The 16,728-nt window shown below is 41.4% G+C and overlaps 3 protein-coding genes across 5 annotated transcripts; 1 reads left to right on the top strand and 2 right to left on the bottom strand.

Annotated features, from left to right (window-relative positions):
* The first annotated feature begins 346 nt into the window (after window positions 1–346).
* On the top strand, window positions 347–3,727 carry si:busm1-57f23.1 (uncharacterized protein LOC368621 homolog). Its single transcript, XM_034603065.1, has 5 exons — window positions 347–477; window positions 681–822; window positions 2,616–2,767; window positions 2,867–2,968; window positions 3,498–3,727. Exons 2-5 carry the CDS (start codon window positions 735–737, stop codon window positions 3,606–3,608), a joined length of 453 nt encoding a protein of 150 aa, XP_034458956.1. The 5' UTR covers window positions 347–477; window positions 681–734; the 3' UTR covers window positions 3,609–3,727.
* Window positions 3,705–6,143, bottom strand: LOC117772120 (high choriolytic enzyme 1-like). The gene is made up of 9 exons (XM_034603063.1): window positions 6,066–6,143; window positions 5,870–5,888; window positions 5,724–5,786; window positions 5,488–5,628; window positions 4,860–4,977; window positions 4,588–4,766; window positions 4,388–4,469; window positions 4,165–4,292; window positions 3,705–4,033 (listed from the first exon to the last, which is right to left on the bottom strand). The coding sequence occupies exons 1-9, from the start codon at window positions 6,141–6,143 to the stop codon at window positions 4,026–4,028; spliced, it is 816 nt and encodes a 271-aa protein (XP_034458954.1). The 3' UTR covers window positions 3,705–4,025.
* Window positions 6,144–7,774: 1,631 nt separating this feature from the next.
* Window positions 7,775–14,798, bottom strand: rassf6 (Ras association domain family member 6). Of its 3 annotated transcripts, none has more exons than XM_034603059.1 (11): window positions 14,612–14,798; window positions 11,236–11,305; window positions 10,613–10,691; window positions 10,360–10,529; window positions 9,550–9,644; window positions 9,202–9,404; window positions 8,986–9,087; window positions 8,795–8,846; window positions 8,507–8,625; window positions 8,157–8,254; window positions 7,775–7,894 (listed from the first exon to the last, which is right to left on the bottom strand). In XM_034603059.1, exons 1-11 carry the CDS (start codon window positions 14,685–14,687, stop codon window positions 7,819–7,821), a joined length of 1,140 nt encoding a protein of 379 aa, XP_034458950.1. In that variant the 5' UTR covers window positions 14,688–14,798; the 3' UTR covers window positions 7,775–7,818. The 3 variants fall into 3 exon arrangements, with proteins under 3 accessions (XP_034458950.1, XP_034458952.1, XP_034458951.1); XM_034603061.1 differs by having other exon boundaries at window positions 11,236–11,300; window positions 14,612–14,759; XM_034603060.1 differs by lacking the exon at window positions 14,612–14,798 and adding an exon at window positions 11,541–12,167.
* Between the last annotated feature and the right edge of the window lie 1,930 nt (window positions 14,799–16,728).

The following is a 16,728-nucleotide window of genomic DNA, read 5'->3' as shown; positions in this document are numbered from 1 at the left end:
TTTACATTTTCGTTTTGGTTTAATCCAAAAAATGCTGAACACTGTGTTTTTTTTTGTTTATTTGTTTTTTTGTTTAAATCTGAGTCACACACCCTCGTGCACGTGACACAATTAACAGGAAAAACCACTCACGTGACTCACATGAATGCAAACACACAAAGAGCACAGAAACACAAGTGTGTGAACACAAAGCCGCTCGTCCCGTATCCCGTCACACACACACACACACACACACACACACACACACACACACACACACACAGTAAAGCTGCTGATGTTTGTTAAATCCCCGTGTGACGTCACTGCCAGTCACTGGGTGTGTGAGGTCTTCACTGGCTTGTTAAACATACCACAGATTGAGGGACGTCCACTAATGAAACTCTGTCCCTCCCCCTCTTGCTCTTTACTTTCCTCACTCACAGTATTTCCCTCAGTCTGCTGCTGCTTCAGCGTTCACAACCTCGATTCCCATTCAAGGTAGATGTGCTTTTATTAATGTTTCCTTTTCTATGCATGTTGTTTTTTCCTTTTCTCATACAGTCTGATTGGGTTTTACTCTTTTTGATGAACTTTTTCTCTGTGCTCTCACTTTGGATCTGGACACAATCACTTTGTCTGCAAGTTGGTCGGCGAAGTGTTTAAGCTCCAGTCTAATGTTTATCTGACCTCTTTTCCTCAAGATCCCCGAGATCTCCCACTTGTGAGGAGCACAAGCGAGGCCAGCAAGTACAAAGATGTCTGTCCCACTGTCTGTGCTGATATGTCTGTCGACGGTCCAGCTCTGCATGGGAGATCAGCTTGTGGAGGAAGTCATCACAACAAGTAAGAAGTGATGAGGAGACGAAGACATGTGACTGTCACTGTGTGAACGTTACAATGAGAATTCAGAAAGAGAGCAGACTGAACTGCTCTGGGTTTCTGACTAATATCCAACTCTTTAAGAAACTGTCTCATAACTGAAGCTTCAAACATAGTGAAAATATGCAGTAAATATAAGATGTAAAGATCTTCTTTAAACAATCTTGACCAGTCAGTGGGATTTCTTTAAAGATCCATAACTACAAGTATCTAGTACTTATAATAATGTGGATTTACACAGATGAGTCTTATGTTACTTTACTTAGATACAGTAAATGTTTTAATAACAGGAAAGCACACCCTCACACTTTGACTTTCTTCTTGCACAAAATCTCCTTCCAGTGTAGGATAATGACTCTTTTGTAATAATTTTAAATAGATATTCTAATTAAAAAATTAGTTTAAATAAATTTAAGCTGAGCCGAGTGCGGCATGGTTTCTACAAAGAGTGTATAGAGATGTATTACTTGTATAAATATAGGTTTATAGGTAAATATTTGAAAAGAACACATGTAAGAATAACTCTGGACTATGATGGGATTTGATGGGAGATGCAGGTTTTATAGATGTGATACAACGTTATACAACAATGTCAGCAGCTCATCTGTGTGAGAATCATGACTCACAATCTAGAAAGCAGCCAAACAAAACAAGTGCAACTCTGCCAATTCGACACTTGTGATACAATGAAATCAAACACGTGAACAGCAAGTTTGTACAAAACGTTTCAGAGGAACCGTGAATGCGTGAAATTCAAATTATATAAACACAACAACAACGACGAGAACATCTATTTTTAATTGATTTGTCGTGAACATTTGGATTTCTCAGGGTGTTTCCATATGACTTAAAGGAATAAGTTGTGTCTTTGTGTTTACACAGTGACTTGAAGTCTGGTCGGGCACAGTGAGTCAGAGAGTTGAGCTCATGCTGAGCGTCACAGAAAGTTGTCAGTGACTGAGTGCAGTTTGGTTTGGAGAGGAAACACAGTTCCATTCGGTGCCCATTCAAAAAATGGGAGCAGGGAAACGTTTGATGGCTTGTGTGGATTTATAAATGCTCAGTAATTTAAAATGTTCCACGGGGTAAAGCAACAAATTGCAGCTTTAATTCAAACATTTTGTTTTAGCAAATAAATCCGATAACTGTTGGTGGCACTGTGTGAAAAGTTAGCAGGCTTTATTCTGTCTGTATGAGGCTCTGTGGTTTCACATTATATTCCAATTAGCTTCGAGATATTTATCTGTGGAAAAAAAGCTTTCCATTTCCATAGAGCCACTAAACTGCAGAAAACACAACAAAAATAAAACCAACAGCAGTTTGAGTGGAGCTGGAACTATTATCGCTTACTGCTGCTTTTATTTGCTCATGAAAGTCTCTTTTATTCCGTGGCCTGGTGAAGGAGGCTGGGTTTGGCAGAGAGGGGACGCTGGTTTGGCAGCGTTTGAAATAATCTGCTGAATCCAAGGGCTTTGGAGTTCTTTCAGTTTCCAATCTTTTGACTGATGCTCTGGACAGAAGCAGCTCGTTTTCAGGATGTAGGAGCCTGAAGAGCCTCAAAATACAAAACCGCAACACTTAAAAGCTGAGAGGGAAAATGTATGGAGTATGGATGTGCTTTTATTTGCACATATTTGTTGCTATGCATGAGTGTGTGCATTTCAGTGTTGTGTTATTCTGGAGAGAACACACTTCATTAGCCTCTCATTGAGTTACAGTACAAGGAAAATTACCGTGTGTGTGTGTTTTCTTCACAGAGAAAGTTCCTCTCCTGGGCGGCTGGTTCGAGAGGAATCCAGAATCAGTCGAGGTTCAGAAGGCAACTGAGCAGGCTGTGAAGATGTTCAACGCACGATCCAAGAGCAAGCGTGTGTTCAAGCTGGTCTCCATCACCGCTGCTCAGACTCAGGTGAGATCCTCCGTTCAGGAAGCAGAGGAACTCACATCCCCTGCACCGGCTTGTTCCACGGCATCGAATAACTCCTCTGTCCTCTTGTCGTGTCGTCAGGTGACCAACATGATCAACTTCAGGATCGACGCCGTCTTGAGAAAAACCAAGTGTCTCAAGTCCGAAAACCCCGACTTGGAGAATTGCAGTTTCGATAAAAAGGTATTTCTCTTCTGTGGATATTATACTGAACCAAAATGAATGTCTCTAATAAGCAGTTTTCAAGATACATACAAAGATGGACGACATGACAGCTCCCCTAAGTGAAGCCAACTCCTCATTGCCCCCTGGTGGTTTCTGTCATTTTAGGTAGTTCCTATCACACTGATGTATGATCACATGATCAATTTCCAAGTAAGTTCAGTTATGATTTTTGGTTTGATGCATAAAAATGAAGTGAAACGTCGTGATTGACAGCTGAGACATATTTTGGCGGGACCTCAACACCGTGGCTCCGATCCACGATCACTACTGCGCAGACCTGGGCTCCTGATGTTAAATGTACAAGATGGCGGCACCTATATCCAGGATATTATGGCTACATATTTGTACACTGGGAGGTGGTGGAGACGTGTCGTCCATCTTTATGTTTTCTGTCTCATGATGGCAGGAAATGACCGATTGTATGTTGGAGTTCAGAGATTTTTCCCATTTATCTAAATCGCAGTTATTGCCGTTTCCTCCTCCGCAGCATCTGAAGTGCCTCTTCGATGTGACCTTCAACCCACGCGACAACAAACACGAGCTGCAGAATCACAAGTGCAAGAAAATCATCCCGGACAAAGTTGAACTTTTGGATTGACTGAACATTTTCACACTGTAGTTTAGCTCCATAGCTTTGACTCCTTAACTCAATATAGTGTTGATGGGTTAAGAGCTGGATGTGTGGGTTGGTCTCAATAAAGTTGGTTTTGAAAAGGTGACAAAGAGCTAACGTGTTTTTTTTTGTTACCATAAGCAGAGATTTGTGGTTTGAGGTTTGTTGTCATGTTGCATGTCATTTATTTTGTGTTGTTTTATACCTTTATAGCTAGTTGTATGTTCTGTTTGTGTACTCGTAAGAGAAAAGAAGAGATCCGGATCAAGAACCCATGAATTTTCACGTCAATATATATTTACACTGAAGGAATTTTATTTAACCAAATCAACAATCGTATCACTGGTGACTTTTTTGAGAAAACAGCAGATACAGTGTCGTGAGAGTCATCTTCGTTTTCTTTCAAATGTCTGAAAAGAACGATAGAAAGACAGAAAAGAATCATCACATGTTCTCAAGTTCAAATCTTAAAAATGTGTGTGCAATGTTTGACATTTTAATACATTTCCGTGACTTTATCTTTATTGATTTCTACACTTACTGCATCCGTAAAATCTGTTGATCCTGAGAATATCGATATCAGACATGTCCTCCCTCTGTCCGATTGGCACAGAGGAGTCTGGGATGGGAGTAATGGTCTCTGCTCCAAATGTCTCTGCGAAATCAGTCCTGGAAAACATTTAATAAAATAAAAACATATATTAATGGAAACCATAGAAATGTAAATGTAAACAGAAATGTAAACGACTTAAAGGGGAGGTTACCTTCCATAGTGCATAACAGAAGAATAGTCATATGGCGTGTTCAGGTTGTTGGTGTCCATTTTGTGGAAGTTGAATGTATTTACTGTTGAATAAAAAATATACATTATGTAGTAAATCATATGAGTGTTCCCATTCCATATTATGATACATTTACAGTGACTAAATATGAAAAATTTAAATCTCAGAGGCCGTGACCCGACCTGCTGGGAGGTTTCCCCAGTTGATCCTGATGTACTGGTCCCTGTCGCTCCGTGTGTGCTCATGGTGGAAGCCCAGTGCGTGGAGGAGCTCGTGCTGAATGATCCCGAGATCCAGACAACCGTGCACGGACAGAGAAACCACCTGCCGGCCTCCGTCCTTGCCGATAGTGGACCAGCATCTGTGCAGTGCAGCGAGAGACAGAATGAAGGTTTTGACCCTGACGGACGACTTCAACATTACACCGGACAAACGCCTCCGCTCTGCTTTTCACCCCATTTCGCTCTCGATGCTCAGGAAGTCAGTCTGTTCGCGCTGAGGAACAAAACGAACACAGGTTTTCTGCTGGAACGTCTCCATGGCTTTCCTAATCGAGGCCCTTTCACTGTCGTCTGCAACGAAAACAAGATTAATGTCGGTTTGTTGACATCAGATTAAATGAAAAACATTGAGGGGTCGAAGCATTTACCTGTGCATGTGCCTTTTATACCTTTTATACAGAAATAATACCATTTCCTGATGATGTCATCAAGACGTCATTTATACCACGTGGTGACAATTCATCTAAATACACTAAGATTTTATTTTTAATGCATTACTACACCAATTAAAGTAATTTCCTGACTTCATTGTGACATTATTCCAACATATGATCGATTATTTTTCAACCTGTGTAAGTTGTAAGTCTTTTGTCCCGCAGGATGCAGAGATACCATTAGAAATGTAAGTTGTAAATATGCGTGACAAGTTTTCTGACTTCTTTGTCATCATATGATATCAAATGATGAAGAATCAACTATCTTTGGATCAACACAAGCTTTAGATTGTCACTCTAGCCTTTTGATTTTCAGAGATATCTTGAAAAATGTGTTTTTCTGACAACTAATGAAAAGCTCTCTCACAGAAATAATCGCTGATGGTGTACGGAACTTCAACCAGTCCCTTGTGGGATTTTGTCCATTTGCAGTCTCCGCCCGAACACTTCATGGCATTTCTTTTCCTGGAGAGAGCGACGTCACCTTCCACCAGCACCTGGTCGCTGCCTGGAGACGTGAACAGATCCACAGATCCACACCGGTTCATGATGTGCAGGATGTAAACAGGCGATAACACGTTTCACAGAATAAAACCAACTGACCTTTATTTGCCTCCAGAATTCTTGAAGTTATGTCCACGCGACGAGATTCATTGGTTTTCACACCTAAAATAAGATTTGTCTACTTATCTAAAGAAGCCACATTTAATTAAATATGTGAAATACTTAAAATGAGAACAGTCGTTTACCTTCTTCTTGAGGTTGCACCTACAGAGACACAAAGTTTTATAAGCATTAATGATATGTGGTTTTGGTACAACTTGTTCATGTCCCTCCTTTGACTTTTATTGTCAATTATCAAAAATCACTTAAGAAAGTCAATGATAAATAAATAAAATCCAAGACTTGATATAGAAATGTTTGTGTTGCAGCACAGCTTCTTACCAGGGAGTCGTTTTGTGCTGAAAGCCCGAGCAGCACGGCCAAGACGGCAGAGAAGAGGTTCAGGTTCATCTTCCTCATCCTGTGAACCGGTGACCACCGAGGTCTCAGTCTTGGTTTTATACAACCAAAGAGGGAGGAACCTCTGTCGTATAAACAGATTTACTGCAAAGAAAATACGGTTTAAATGGAAGGATTAACTGAGGGGGAAACACCCTGAACCTCTTTCAGGAAACTAACGAAGCTGGTTTGATTAAACATTAATATCTCCCTATATTTAAAATGGTTATTTATACATTTACAGTAAAGATGTGTATTTCTCATTTGTTATTGGTAAGAAACAGGTAAAGATAATGATTATTATTAGCTGAAGTTATTAGACTGATAATTACAAACTAAAGCTCTGTGAAAACACACAAACCAAACATGTGAACAACACAAAAAAACACTGGTCCACACCCAAAGGTTTCAAATGTCTGTTACTTGAAAATACAGCCACACAACTACAATATCCAAGTCAAGAAAAGTTTATCATCCAACATATTTCACATATATAATCAATGTGCTTCCAGAAAAAGCACAAAATATATAAAATATGAGGATATTAAAAGACAAATAAAAGAAATAAGTGAAAAGAAATAAAATAAATAAACCGAAAGGGAATAAAAAACAGAAAAATTTAAATAACTAAGACAAAAAGCCTAGTAGTAAAAATTGAGAATGATAAATCTAATGTTACCACACACGACTCAAATGCTGACATATATATATATATTCTGAGTTTGATTAAAAAGAAGTTTTTAGGTCTGACGACAGCGAAGTGGGCCCAGAATAAATGAAGCTATTATAGGAGTCTTCAACAGTGAGGCCCTGACAATGAAGTGCACGATGCACCAGTTGTGCATGTGTGGAAACCTCAGTCCTCGTAAAACAACGTGTTATTCTTCATCACTTTATAGGAAAACGAGAGTGGGTGCAGGGAAACTTGAGGCCGTGCGGTGGCCGACCAGTGTTTACACAGCTCACTCTGCACTACACCATTATTTAACTATTAGGACGACTGTGTTTTCCACTTAGGATCCAGCTTCACACACAGAAACACACAGAGAGCTTTATTGATGCCACTTGAATCCCTTTACGAGTCTTTTTCCTCTTTTATTTCAGCTCCAAGTTTTGGAAGATCGTTTTATTCCACTTGTTTAATGGATGAACACAGTACACACAGATTAGGCTCAGCACTGGAACCACTTAACCATTTTATTGTCGTGGGCGATGGGTGTGTATTCTGTATTGACTGGATCCAGCAGGAAAACAGGAAAGAAGATATGTGTGGGTGAAGTATAAGATAAATAATAAATGTGTGCTTCAAAATGTCCGGTTTTTACTTATTATCTAATTCCCCAAAGGAATAAGTAGCCATTTTGCTGGTCGTTATTCTCAAAATCCAATTCTACTTGAGTCGTTATCGATATATATTAACTTTATTCATCAATTTAACCTTATTTAATGTAGGTAAATTAATTAATTGACTGAGACTGTTCAACGGCACGCTCCACTCTCCACAGACAGAAAAACACAAAACAGAAATCGTCATGCTGGTCCCACAACTTATATTTATTCTTGAAATCACAAAGTTTATTTACAATTATTTACAAAAGATTCTTACAGCTTTTTAAAAAAAATCATGTTCGCAAAAAAAAAAAACGTCGCTGGGATGACTGATGGGTCGTCTGTCAGTGTCTCCGATCGCCAGTTGTCAGACGCTCGTCTCAATATGAGGCGACATCTTGCTGTTCATCGTATGGGACAAGAGTCTGTGCTGCTTTTTGAACCTGACACACACACACACACACACACACACACACACACACACACACACACACACACACACACACACACACACACACACACACACACACACACACACACACACTGTGAGTTAAACAGCAAAATGTTGGCTCCATCATCTGGCCTGGAAATGCCACTGCAATGATTTTGTCTTCCAACACTTGTGAATATGCAAATCTGTTAGAAGCTCTCTCGGCCACCGTAGCTTTATGGAGAAGAATGAAGACGTGATGTGGTCTCACTCACTTGTTGCGGACCCTCAGTATCTCCCTGCTCTCCTCCTCTCTGAGCTCCACGAGAACCTGCTCCAGGATCGGAAGCTCCAGGTTCAGGTACTGGGCGACCTGACGCAGAGACACAAACAGAATCAGGAGGATTTAAATTTGTAGCAGGGTGATGTTAAGATTATGGAACAGAGACGTTTTTTTTGTGATGCTCTTAAAAGCTTCTAGCTTCTAGAGGTGAGACGGAAATGAAGCAAGTCTCCTTTTCCAACAATGGGAAGAAGAAACATATATTTATCATATTTATCTGAACTCTAATCATATTAATGGCTTCTATTCATGTAATTGTGGTACATCGGGGATCGAACTCACATCGTTGCTGACTTCCTGCTCGTCCACATCCATCATAAAGATCTTCATGATGTCATCGGAGGGCCCCTGCAGTATGCGCTCCCACAGGGGCTGGTCTCTGTTACTGAGCTTCCTCTTCTCTGGACAAAACACACACACACACACGCACACACACACACACACACACACACACACACACACACACACACACACACACACACACACACACACACACACACACACAGTGACGTCAGAGGAGGATTCTGGTTCCACTTCCTGTGTGAGTCAGGTGTAAGAGACAGACTGTACCTCCACTCTGGTGAACACAGTACAGAGCAAACTCCTGAGGGTCGTTCTCTATCTGTGGGACGAAGACACAGTGTCGCACGTCACACACAACACAGGGTTCGATTCTGAAGTCAGTTCAAAACAAAGCTGTGACCCACATAGTTGCATCCATTTTACTGATTGGCAACTTGATTAAAAGTGAATAAATTCACCTTGAACTTGTTTAGCAGCTGCTCGATGACCTGGTTCGTGGTCATTGCGCTGGAGATGCGAACTTTAGTCGGTGTCCCGAAGGATGGAGTGAAGATGGCGGTCTGGAGAAAAGAAAGTGGTGATTGGAGGGTTTACGTGGATTATCTGGAGAAGGAGGGAGGATTCATCTCGTCGGGTATAGAAGGAAGTAGAGGACACAAAGGGAGAACCTCTACCTTATAGTTGTAGAAGTGTCCGTTGATGGAGAAGCGGTGTTGTCTCTCCTTCTCTCTCTGAGCGGCCGACTTCCCCCTGCCCCGCCTCCTCTTGACCAGCGAGGCGTCGCTCATGCAGCGGAACAGGTTGGACTCGGCCTCCAGCTCCGGGTTCTTCTGCCTCGCGGGACGCAGGGTGGTGGTCTCGTAAACAGCAGGGGGGCCTTCGGGGGGGGGGGGGCACAGAAACACACTGATGCAACGTCTCACATTTATCCAAATAAAATAATCTATGCAATGTGCTTTAATGTGATGCAAAAGTGGGAAGAAGACATTAGGGCACTTTCCCAGGAGGAAAATAAGAGCAACCTGGTAAAGGACTGTTGACGACTGTTTCCTGTCCCGTCTCTGACATCTCATCTATCTGGTGCAGGTCGACATATTCTCCCCAGCGTGTCATTCCCCTGCAGACAGAGAAAACAGGCAACAAAGGTGAGGATTACTTTGCATGGAACTGCACATCTTGTGTGTTGCATGAAGGACAAGAACTCGAGGACACTGTTTTGTTCCAGTGGAGATTAGCAGGAGCCCTCTGCTGTTCTCACTGCACTTCAGAGTAGTGCTTAAAAACTGTTTTAGAAAAGCAATTAAAATATAACAGCTTCTAAATTTGGGAAAACACAAAAGCAAATGTTAAATTGCGACCACTTGTGTGGCTCAGCATCTCTGCACAAGTTGCCTTTAACTTGGTTGCACAATGGAAAACTGTTTGACGTACACCCAGAAACTAAATAGTTCTGATAAAATAACATAATCATTCATTCCCATTATAAAGTACATATACTGTATACTGTCTATAGTCGGGACTAAAGGAACATAGTACAAGTATAAAAGTAAACTTGTAAAGTTAAATATAAAAGTATAGTTTGAGGGAAACAGGGTGTGACTGAAGGACGGATTCACTTGTGCAGAATCCACTCGAAACAAAACAGATTCAGACTCATGAAGTGTTTCTTGCTAAGTTCAGACTTGTCTCTTAGAAACTTTCCTTTCCAGAACTGAACAACCCTCTCACAGAACCGTGCGAGTGCAGGTTCCAGATTTACCGACTGCAAATTAAGATCCAAACTTCTTCACATATTGAGGAGACATATGAGTGATGAAGGTTTAAAAGCGGACCTCTTGTTTCCGAGCGGGCTGACGGGACTGACGGGACTGACGGGGTCCGGTGGGTTTAGAGGCACGAAGGGAAGCATCTGTTTGTCGTCCTGTATTTTCAGCCTGATGGGTCTGCGCACCCCCCAGGAGATATTCAGGAATCCCTCCACCACCACCTCTCCATCAGCCCCCTGTGACGCAAACCAATGAACACACACCTGTAGTCGTGCAACACTACACATGGACAACATTGTGAATGGCATTAGAGCCTCACCTGAGAGTAGCTGAGGTGCAGCTGAGTGTGGTCCTTCAGGAAACAGTTGTAGGTTCTCAGCAGGGAGAGAAACTCTGCTCTGAAATCAACACACAAGACAAAACAACCACACAAAACTCAACACAAACCTGTGACATTTCGATATTCATGGCCCAGTAGGAATCATACGTTTATAACAACAAGTGAAATGATCAGATAACTTCAGGGGGATCCTAAAAGTGACCAATTGCACAATATATAATAATACACATTGAGGTACTTGTACTTAGAGACTCTAGATTAACTGTAGGTGTGAATGGTTGTGTGTCTGTCCCGTGACGACCGGACCAGGATGAACAGCATCTTCTCGTTCAATGTCAGCTGGGATCGTCATCAGCTGGAAATATTCCTACGTTTACCTGGACGTATACTTGCTCTTTGAAACTCTTGCGATAGGAACATTTTCCGAGCACTTGTTCCACCAGTGAAACAGAACATATCACACGCTGGAGAACTCAGCTGCAGAAGACAGCGTGTGAAGAATTTCCACTGAACTTATTTATCCATTAACTTTATTTTCCAGGGACAAAATCACTATTCATCATTAATTTTCATTGACTTTTTATGAAGATGAGGTGACCCACCTGGACAGTGTCCGGCCGTCTCCTGCCTGGACCAATGGGAGCAGACTCATCTCCGCTTGTGTCGACTGTACTGCAGAGGGAACAACAACATTTAATAAACATTAAATTCATTTAGTAGAGGTGATATGATCTTGAGCTCGGAGCCAGGAAACAAACAATAAGGTGGACTTGTTGAATTGTGTTGTTGTTGTTGCATTTCTATATCAAACTGCATGGAGGAACGACCCTGAAATCAAACCACACACTGCACGTGCACAACCAGCATGTTGTCTATTCTCCTCATATTAAACAATACAGAGTCTTACCTTCTGTCACATGGCAGATCAGAGCTCTCCTGCCTGATTCTGTCTCTTTGTCTGAGCCTCTTTCTTCCGTCTGGGCTTTAAATATCTCTTTCCAGTCTCCCTCTCCCTCTCTCTCTCTCTCTGAAGTTTTTTGTGTTATATTTATCCCTCGCTCTCCCTCGCTCCAGCCATGCCTTTACTCTCTCTCTCTCTCTCTTTCTTTTCTTGTGCTCGCCTCCCAGAGATTTAATAACAGCTCTCCACCCAGTACCCAGTGATGACAGGACCCAACCATTTGTTTATTCTTCAGTCAGAGACACTGAAGGTCGTAAAGAAAAAAGAGATTGGAGGAATTTCCACGTGGCTACTCTCCCTTTCTTTAAACAGCTCCTCCTTTCTTTCTTTCTTTCTTTCTTTCTTTTTCCTCCTTCTTTCTTCTTCTTATACATGACAGAGCCGTTCTGAGAGGAGCAGCCTGTCCTCCGCTCGTTTCTCTTTCTCATTCTTTCCACCTCTGTCTCAGCCTGTTTGCTGGTAAGAGAATATCTCAGGTATTCAGCAGCTGTCCCCCCTGCAGCCCCACCACTCCCTGCTCTGATGGACAGTTCACAAACCAACCACCAGAAACAAGAACATCTAAAGGTGCAATGCAGAACTCGACATGTTTCTCAGAGAACAAAGGGAATTCCACATTATCTGTCGAAAACTGCACTGATCACTTTCAAAAAGCAGATGTTAAATCTATATTTTCACTCATCCATCATCTTTATCTCCTATCCCTTAAAGGTAGCAGGGGGGCTGCTGACAGTGAGAGGTGGAGTTCACCCTGGGCCGGGGTTTGAACCAAGAACCTTCACCACAGTAACAGTGTGCCACCCTTGTTTTTACACATGATATATAATATTCTGCATGAGAAATGTCTAAAACCATAATATAGTTATAGTTATCTCACAGGAAATGCTGTTTCAGATGTGACATTACAAAATGTGACCTTATGTCTTGTTTTTCATATTTAAATTAATTAAGATAAATCATACACATGTATCACATGTGATGTTATTGACATGTAGAATGTGTTTTTAAATAAATAATCTTAATAATAGCGTGTCGAATACTGAATGACATAAAAATATATATTTGAAAATTGCCGATAATTGTTTTTGAATTATATCCTAGGAAGATAAATGTATGAACGCATCAAGAAAAAAAAGGAACAAGCTAAACGTTTACCAACAATGTACGAGGAACAGTCTCATCATTTTAATTTCTATTTCCTCCTCAGCTGCCGGATATGAAAGGCAGGACTCATATTGCACTTCACCTCAAAGCCTGATGTTTGTACTCGTAGTAAACGTATAATCTGTCGAGGAAACACTTTGATCTGCTCTTCTTCTTCTGGCCTCTTATCGAGGATCAGTTGGTGCCGGACCAGGTGCAGGGTTCTACATCACAACGCGTCTGACTGAACTGCTGCTTCTAAGTTGCTCATTTGTGAATCCTGGCTGTCGTGCACGGTGACTCACGGTTGTGCATGTGTGAGCCTGAACAGACACGACGTCGCTGGAGTGCAGATGTTCTGTTGCTGTCATGAAATAAAAGTTTAATAAAGGTTTGAAAAGCCTCGTTGTTGCAGAATAAGTACAGATTAAGTTTTGATGCATGTTTTCCTCTTTTGTGTTTAACTTGACTTCCCTGTGACGGTCAGGCCTGAACATGTCGGCTTCACGAAGCGCTAAAGCAAACACACCAGACCGGAGAGTGTGTCTACATGATTTATAAATCACAGGAGGAAAAGGAGAACTATTGAAAAATGGCCAAATAACCTGTGAGCGTTTATAAACCTGACGTGCTTTCAGCAAGTTAGAGGAAGACAACTGCTCCAAACCATAGATTGTAAATAAAGATGAACGACGTGATGTCTGATTCAAAGAAAACTGAAAAGTGAAAACACAACACCTTGTCTAGAAGGATTTCTATCATGTCTTTTGGCCATTTCCTCCTCTATTCAATGAGCCATACGCACATTGATGAATTAAATCGGCCTCTCTGGTGTCAGCGGTGAATACGAACTCAGTAACGTCCCTGAGGTTCAACCAGAAAACTGCTTTCTCTTTAGGATGGATGAAGAAACACGGAACAAACGTAGAACAAAACCTTTTAAAAGAAGCCGGAGTAAGAATGAGGATAAAACTGTAATTGATTGTTAGGTATGGGACCATTTTACACATTTATATAATCAGAATGACAATGATCCAGTTCACCAGACCAGAGGGTGTAATGTACACACACAGGGATATGGAAGCTTTATTGTCGCCTGTGAGACGAACAAACGTAGCCAGCGGGAAAAAAGCCAAAGTACACAATGACACACCCAGTTTCTTTCTCTGCTGCCGTCACTCCCCCTTCTCTCTCTCTCTCTCTCTCTCTCTCTCTCCCTCTCTCTCTCTCTCTCTCTCTCTCTCCCTCTCTCCCTCTCTCTCTCTCTCTCTCTGTCTCTCTCTGTCTCTCTCTCTCTCTCTCTCTCTCTCCCTCTCTCTCCCTCTCTCTCTCTCTCTCTCCCTTTACTTCCTTTCTTTCCTAACTGTCACACAACATGTCACACTTGCTCCCCGTCACTCACATGCACAGATTTGACCTGATTATATAAAGATTGTCCCTCGGCTCCCCGGGTGTTTGTGAGCTCTGTTTTCATTTTAGTTAAACGGCATTTGCTGATGTTTGTAACTTGCTTCAGCCAAGTTAAGTTTTAATTTGAAAAGTTTTTAGACCAATCATTGAAAAGTTAATAAAACACAAATAAACTTTGCTTTATTACAACTGGTTGTATGAAGTCTGGATTGGGACATTTTTGACAAGTTGACAATAATACTTCAAAATGAAAGAATAATAATACAAAGAAAAGTAATCTGACAGTGAATCTAGTGAATCTATAAAAAAAAACAATTAGACATATCTTGGTACAGTTTGTTTTCGTGAATCGATGATTAATCATTTTATTGGTATATAACCTCCGTCTCTGGTTCTGCTTCCAGTTTCAGTTCAGTAACACCACTTTCACACTGAAGGATTCAAAATGAAATGTCCGGTCCTACCTGTCCAGCCTGTCTCCCAATCTTCTGATGAACAAAGTTGCTTTACTCCATGTTTAAGTTCTAGTATCTTGTGCATGTGTGTGTTTGTTTGTGTGTGTGTGTGTGTGTGTGTGTGTGTGTCTGGTCCAGAGTACAGTGTGTGTGTGTGTGTGTGTGAGGAGGTGAACTTGCAGCAGCTGGTTAATTATTGCAGGACACGTTGAGACATCGTGGAGAGGGAGGAGCTGAGTGACACCAGATATGACTCGGCTGCTTTGTCTGTGCATGTGTGTTGTATGTGTGTGTTTCTGTGTGTGTGTGTGTGTGTGTGTGTGTGTATGCCCAAAAGAAAATATGAGAAAGAGGAGGGGAGAGAACATATGAAATTTAATCTCTCACAGATTTTCACCTTGTGTGAACCTGATAGTTGTCGTAACGGAGAACACACAACATGCAGCAGGTTTATATGATAGAATAAAGAGAATGTAATAATCCAGGGAAGCCGCCTGAAGACAGAAATCTACAAGTCACTGGCTTCAGGCTTCACACACACCCTGGTCTCATATTGTCTGACACTTCATCGTGACTCATGTGGATTGCACAGTCGATAATTCCACACCTGCAGAGTTTTAAAGAGATATCTGACTCCCTTGTGCACGAGGAACAAATAACCACCTGGAAAGATCTCGATGCCAAAGATAGTCTGTGCTGTTTTAGATCATTTTCCCTCCCACCTCTCTGAAAAGACAGTTTGTGGGACGGTCAATCCTCCACAGCTGTTTCATGCATGGAGTCCCACAGGGCTCGTTATTCGGGCCTTTATTTCTTTCCTTGGTTGCATATTATTCTTTTCGTCAAACATTTCAGAAACATCGCATCAGCTTTCCTTTCTATGCAGATGACTCTCAGCTCTGCACCTCTGTCGATCCCAGGCACATCACGCAACCGAGCAGACTACAGGTCTGTGGCCCAGATGTTGAAAACTGAATCTTGCAGAATGTCCCTCTCTGTGAAAACTCAGATGGTTATAATAAATCAGAACTTATCACCTTAGGATCAGATTCTGCAGTTTTTCAAATCTCTTCGCTCTCAGGGTCTTGAGCCTCTTTGCAGAATGATCGTGTCTCGTTTGATAACAGGTTTAGATCTGATCTCCATGTGAACTTGGCTGTCCCTGAAATAGTCGTTGCCCCTTGACTCTGGAACAGTTGGTTTTATTTGTATTTTCTCTACATTTATATTTGAGGCACATTTAACCAAAAGTGTTGTATAATTAAGTTGTTTTTACATTTTACATTTATAGGGAACAGAAATGTGCTGGTGACAGCAAAGTAGACAGTGAATGTCTACTTTACTCTTTTGTCTTTATTTCCCTACAGTTTCATGAAAGAGGAACTTAAGCATTGAAAGTTCATGCTAATAGAAAGTCCGAATGCAACATTAGGTCTCACCACAAAACAAGCTGGAGGTTGCAGCAGGAAGAGCACGACAGGCGACCGGACTGGGTGGACGAGGAAGCAGACTGGTTTATATGGGTTTACTGCAGGGCAGGTGTGAGGTGACACAGCCCTTGGTGAATAATGAGAACGAAAGAATGAGGGACGGACCTGTAGCTTTTAATATCAGAGCAAATATTGGACTTTTCAGAGGAACCGTGTGCGCAAACATAGTGGGTAGAATCCAGCTGGTGCTATTTAGCTGTAAACTCTGCACAAAATAAAATAAGATCAAATAAAGAGTTGATAATTACTCATTAAAATGACTAAATATAATACTTAAATGATTTAGATTTAGTAAAGTGTCACATTTCTTCATGAGGCGATGAGAAGCAGTTCATTTCTGAGCCAGAGGAGGGCGTCAGAGTATCATTTTAATTATCATCCAGAGTCGAGCTGCTGAGTCAGTGATCCTCGACCAAGTAGAAGTTTGAAAATGTTTCTCTTTAGTTTTGGTTCTTCTGACATGTTTTGATTTGTTATGGCCTTATTTAAAAAAAAAATGACAATCAGGATAAAAAAAGAAACTCTCTTACTTGTTCTTCTGTGCCATTCAAGTGATCCTGCAAGACAGCGCCACCTGGTGGGCGAAACAGCTAAAATCATAAACACTGCTCTATGTGTAGTGTTTACTGTAAATTT

The sequence above is a fragment of the Hippoglossus hippoglossus genome, chromosome 12 (assembly GCF_009819705.1).
Source record: "Hippoglossus hippoglossus isolate fHipHip1 chromosome 12, fHipHip1.pri, whole genome shotgun sequence".
NCBI lineage: Eukaryota > Metazoa > Chordata > Actinopteri > Pleuronectiformes > Pleuronectidae > Hippoglossus > Hippoglossus hippoglossus.
The sequence above is the reverse complement of the archived record's forward strand: the minus strand, read 5'-3'. Positions and strand labels throughout refer to the sequence as shown.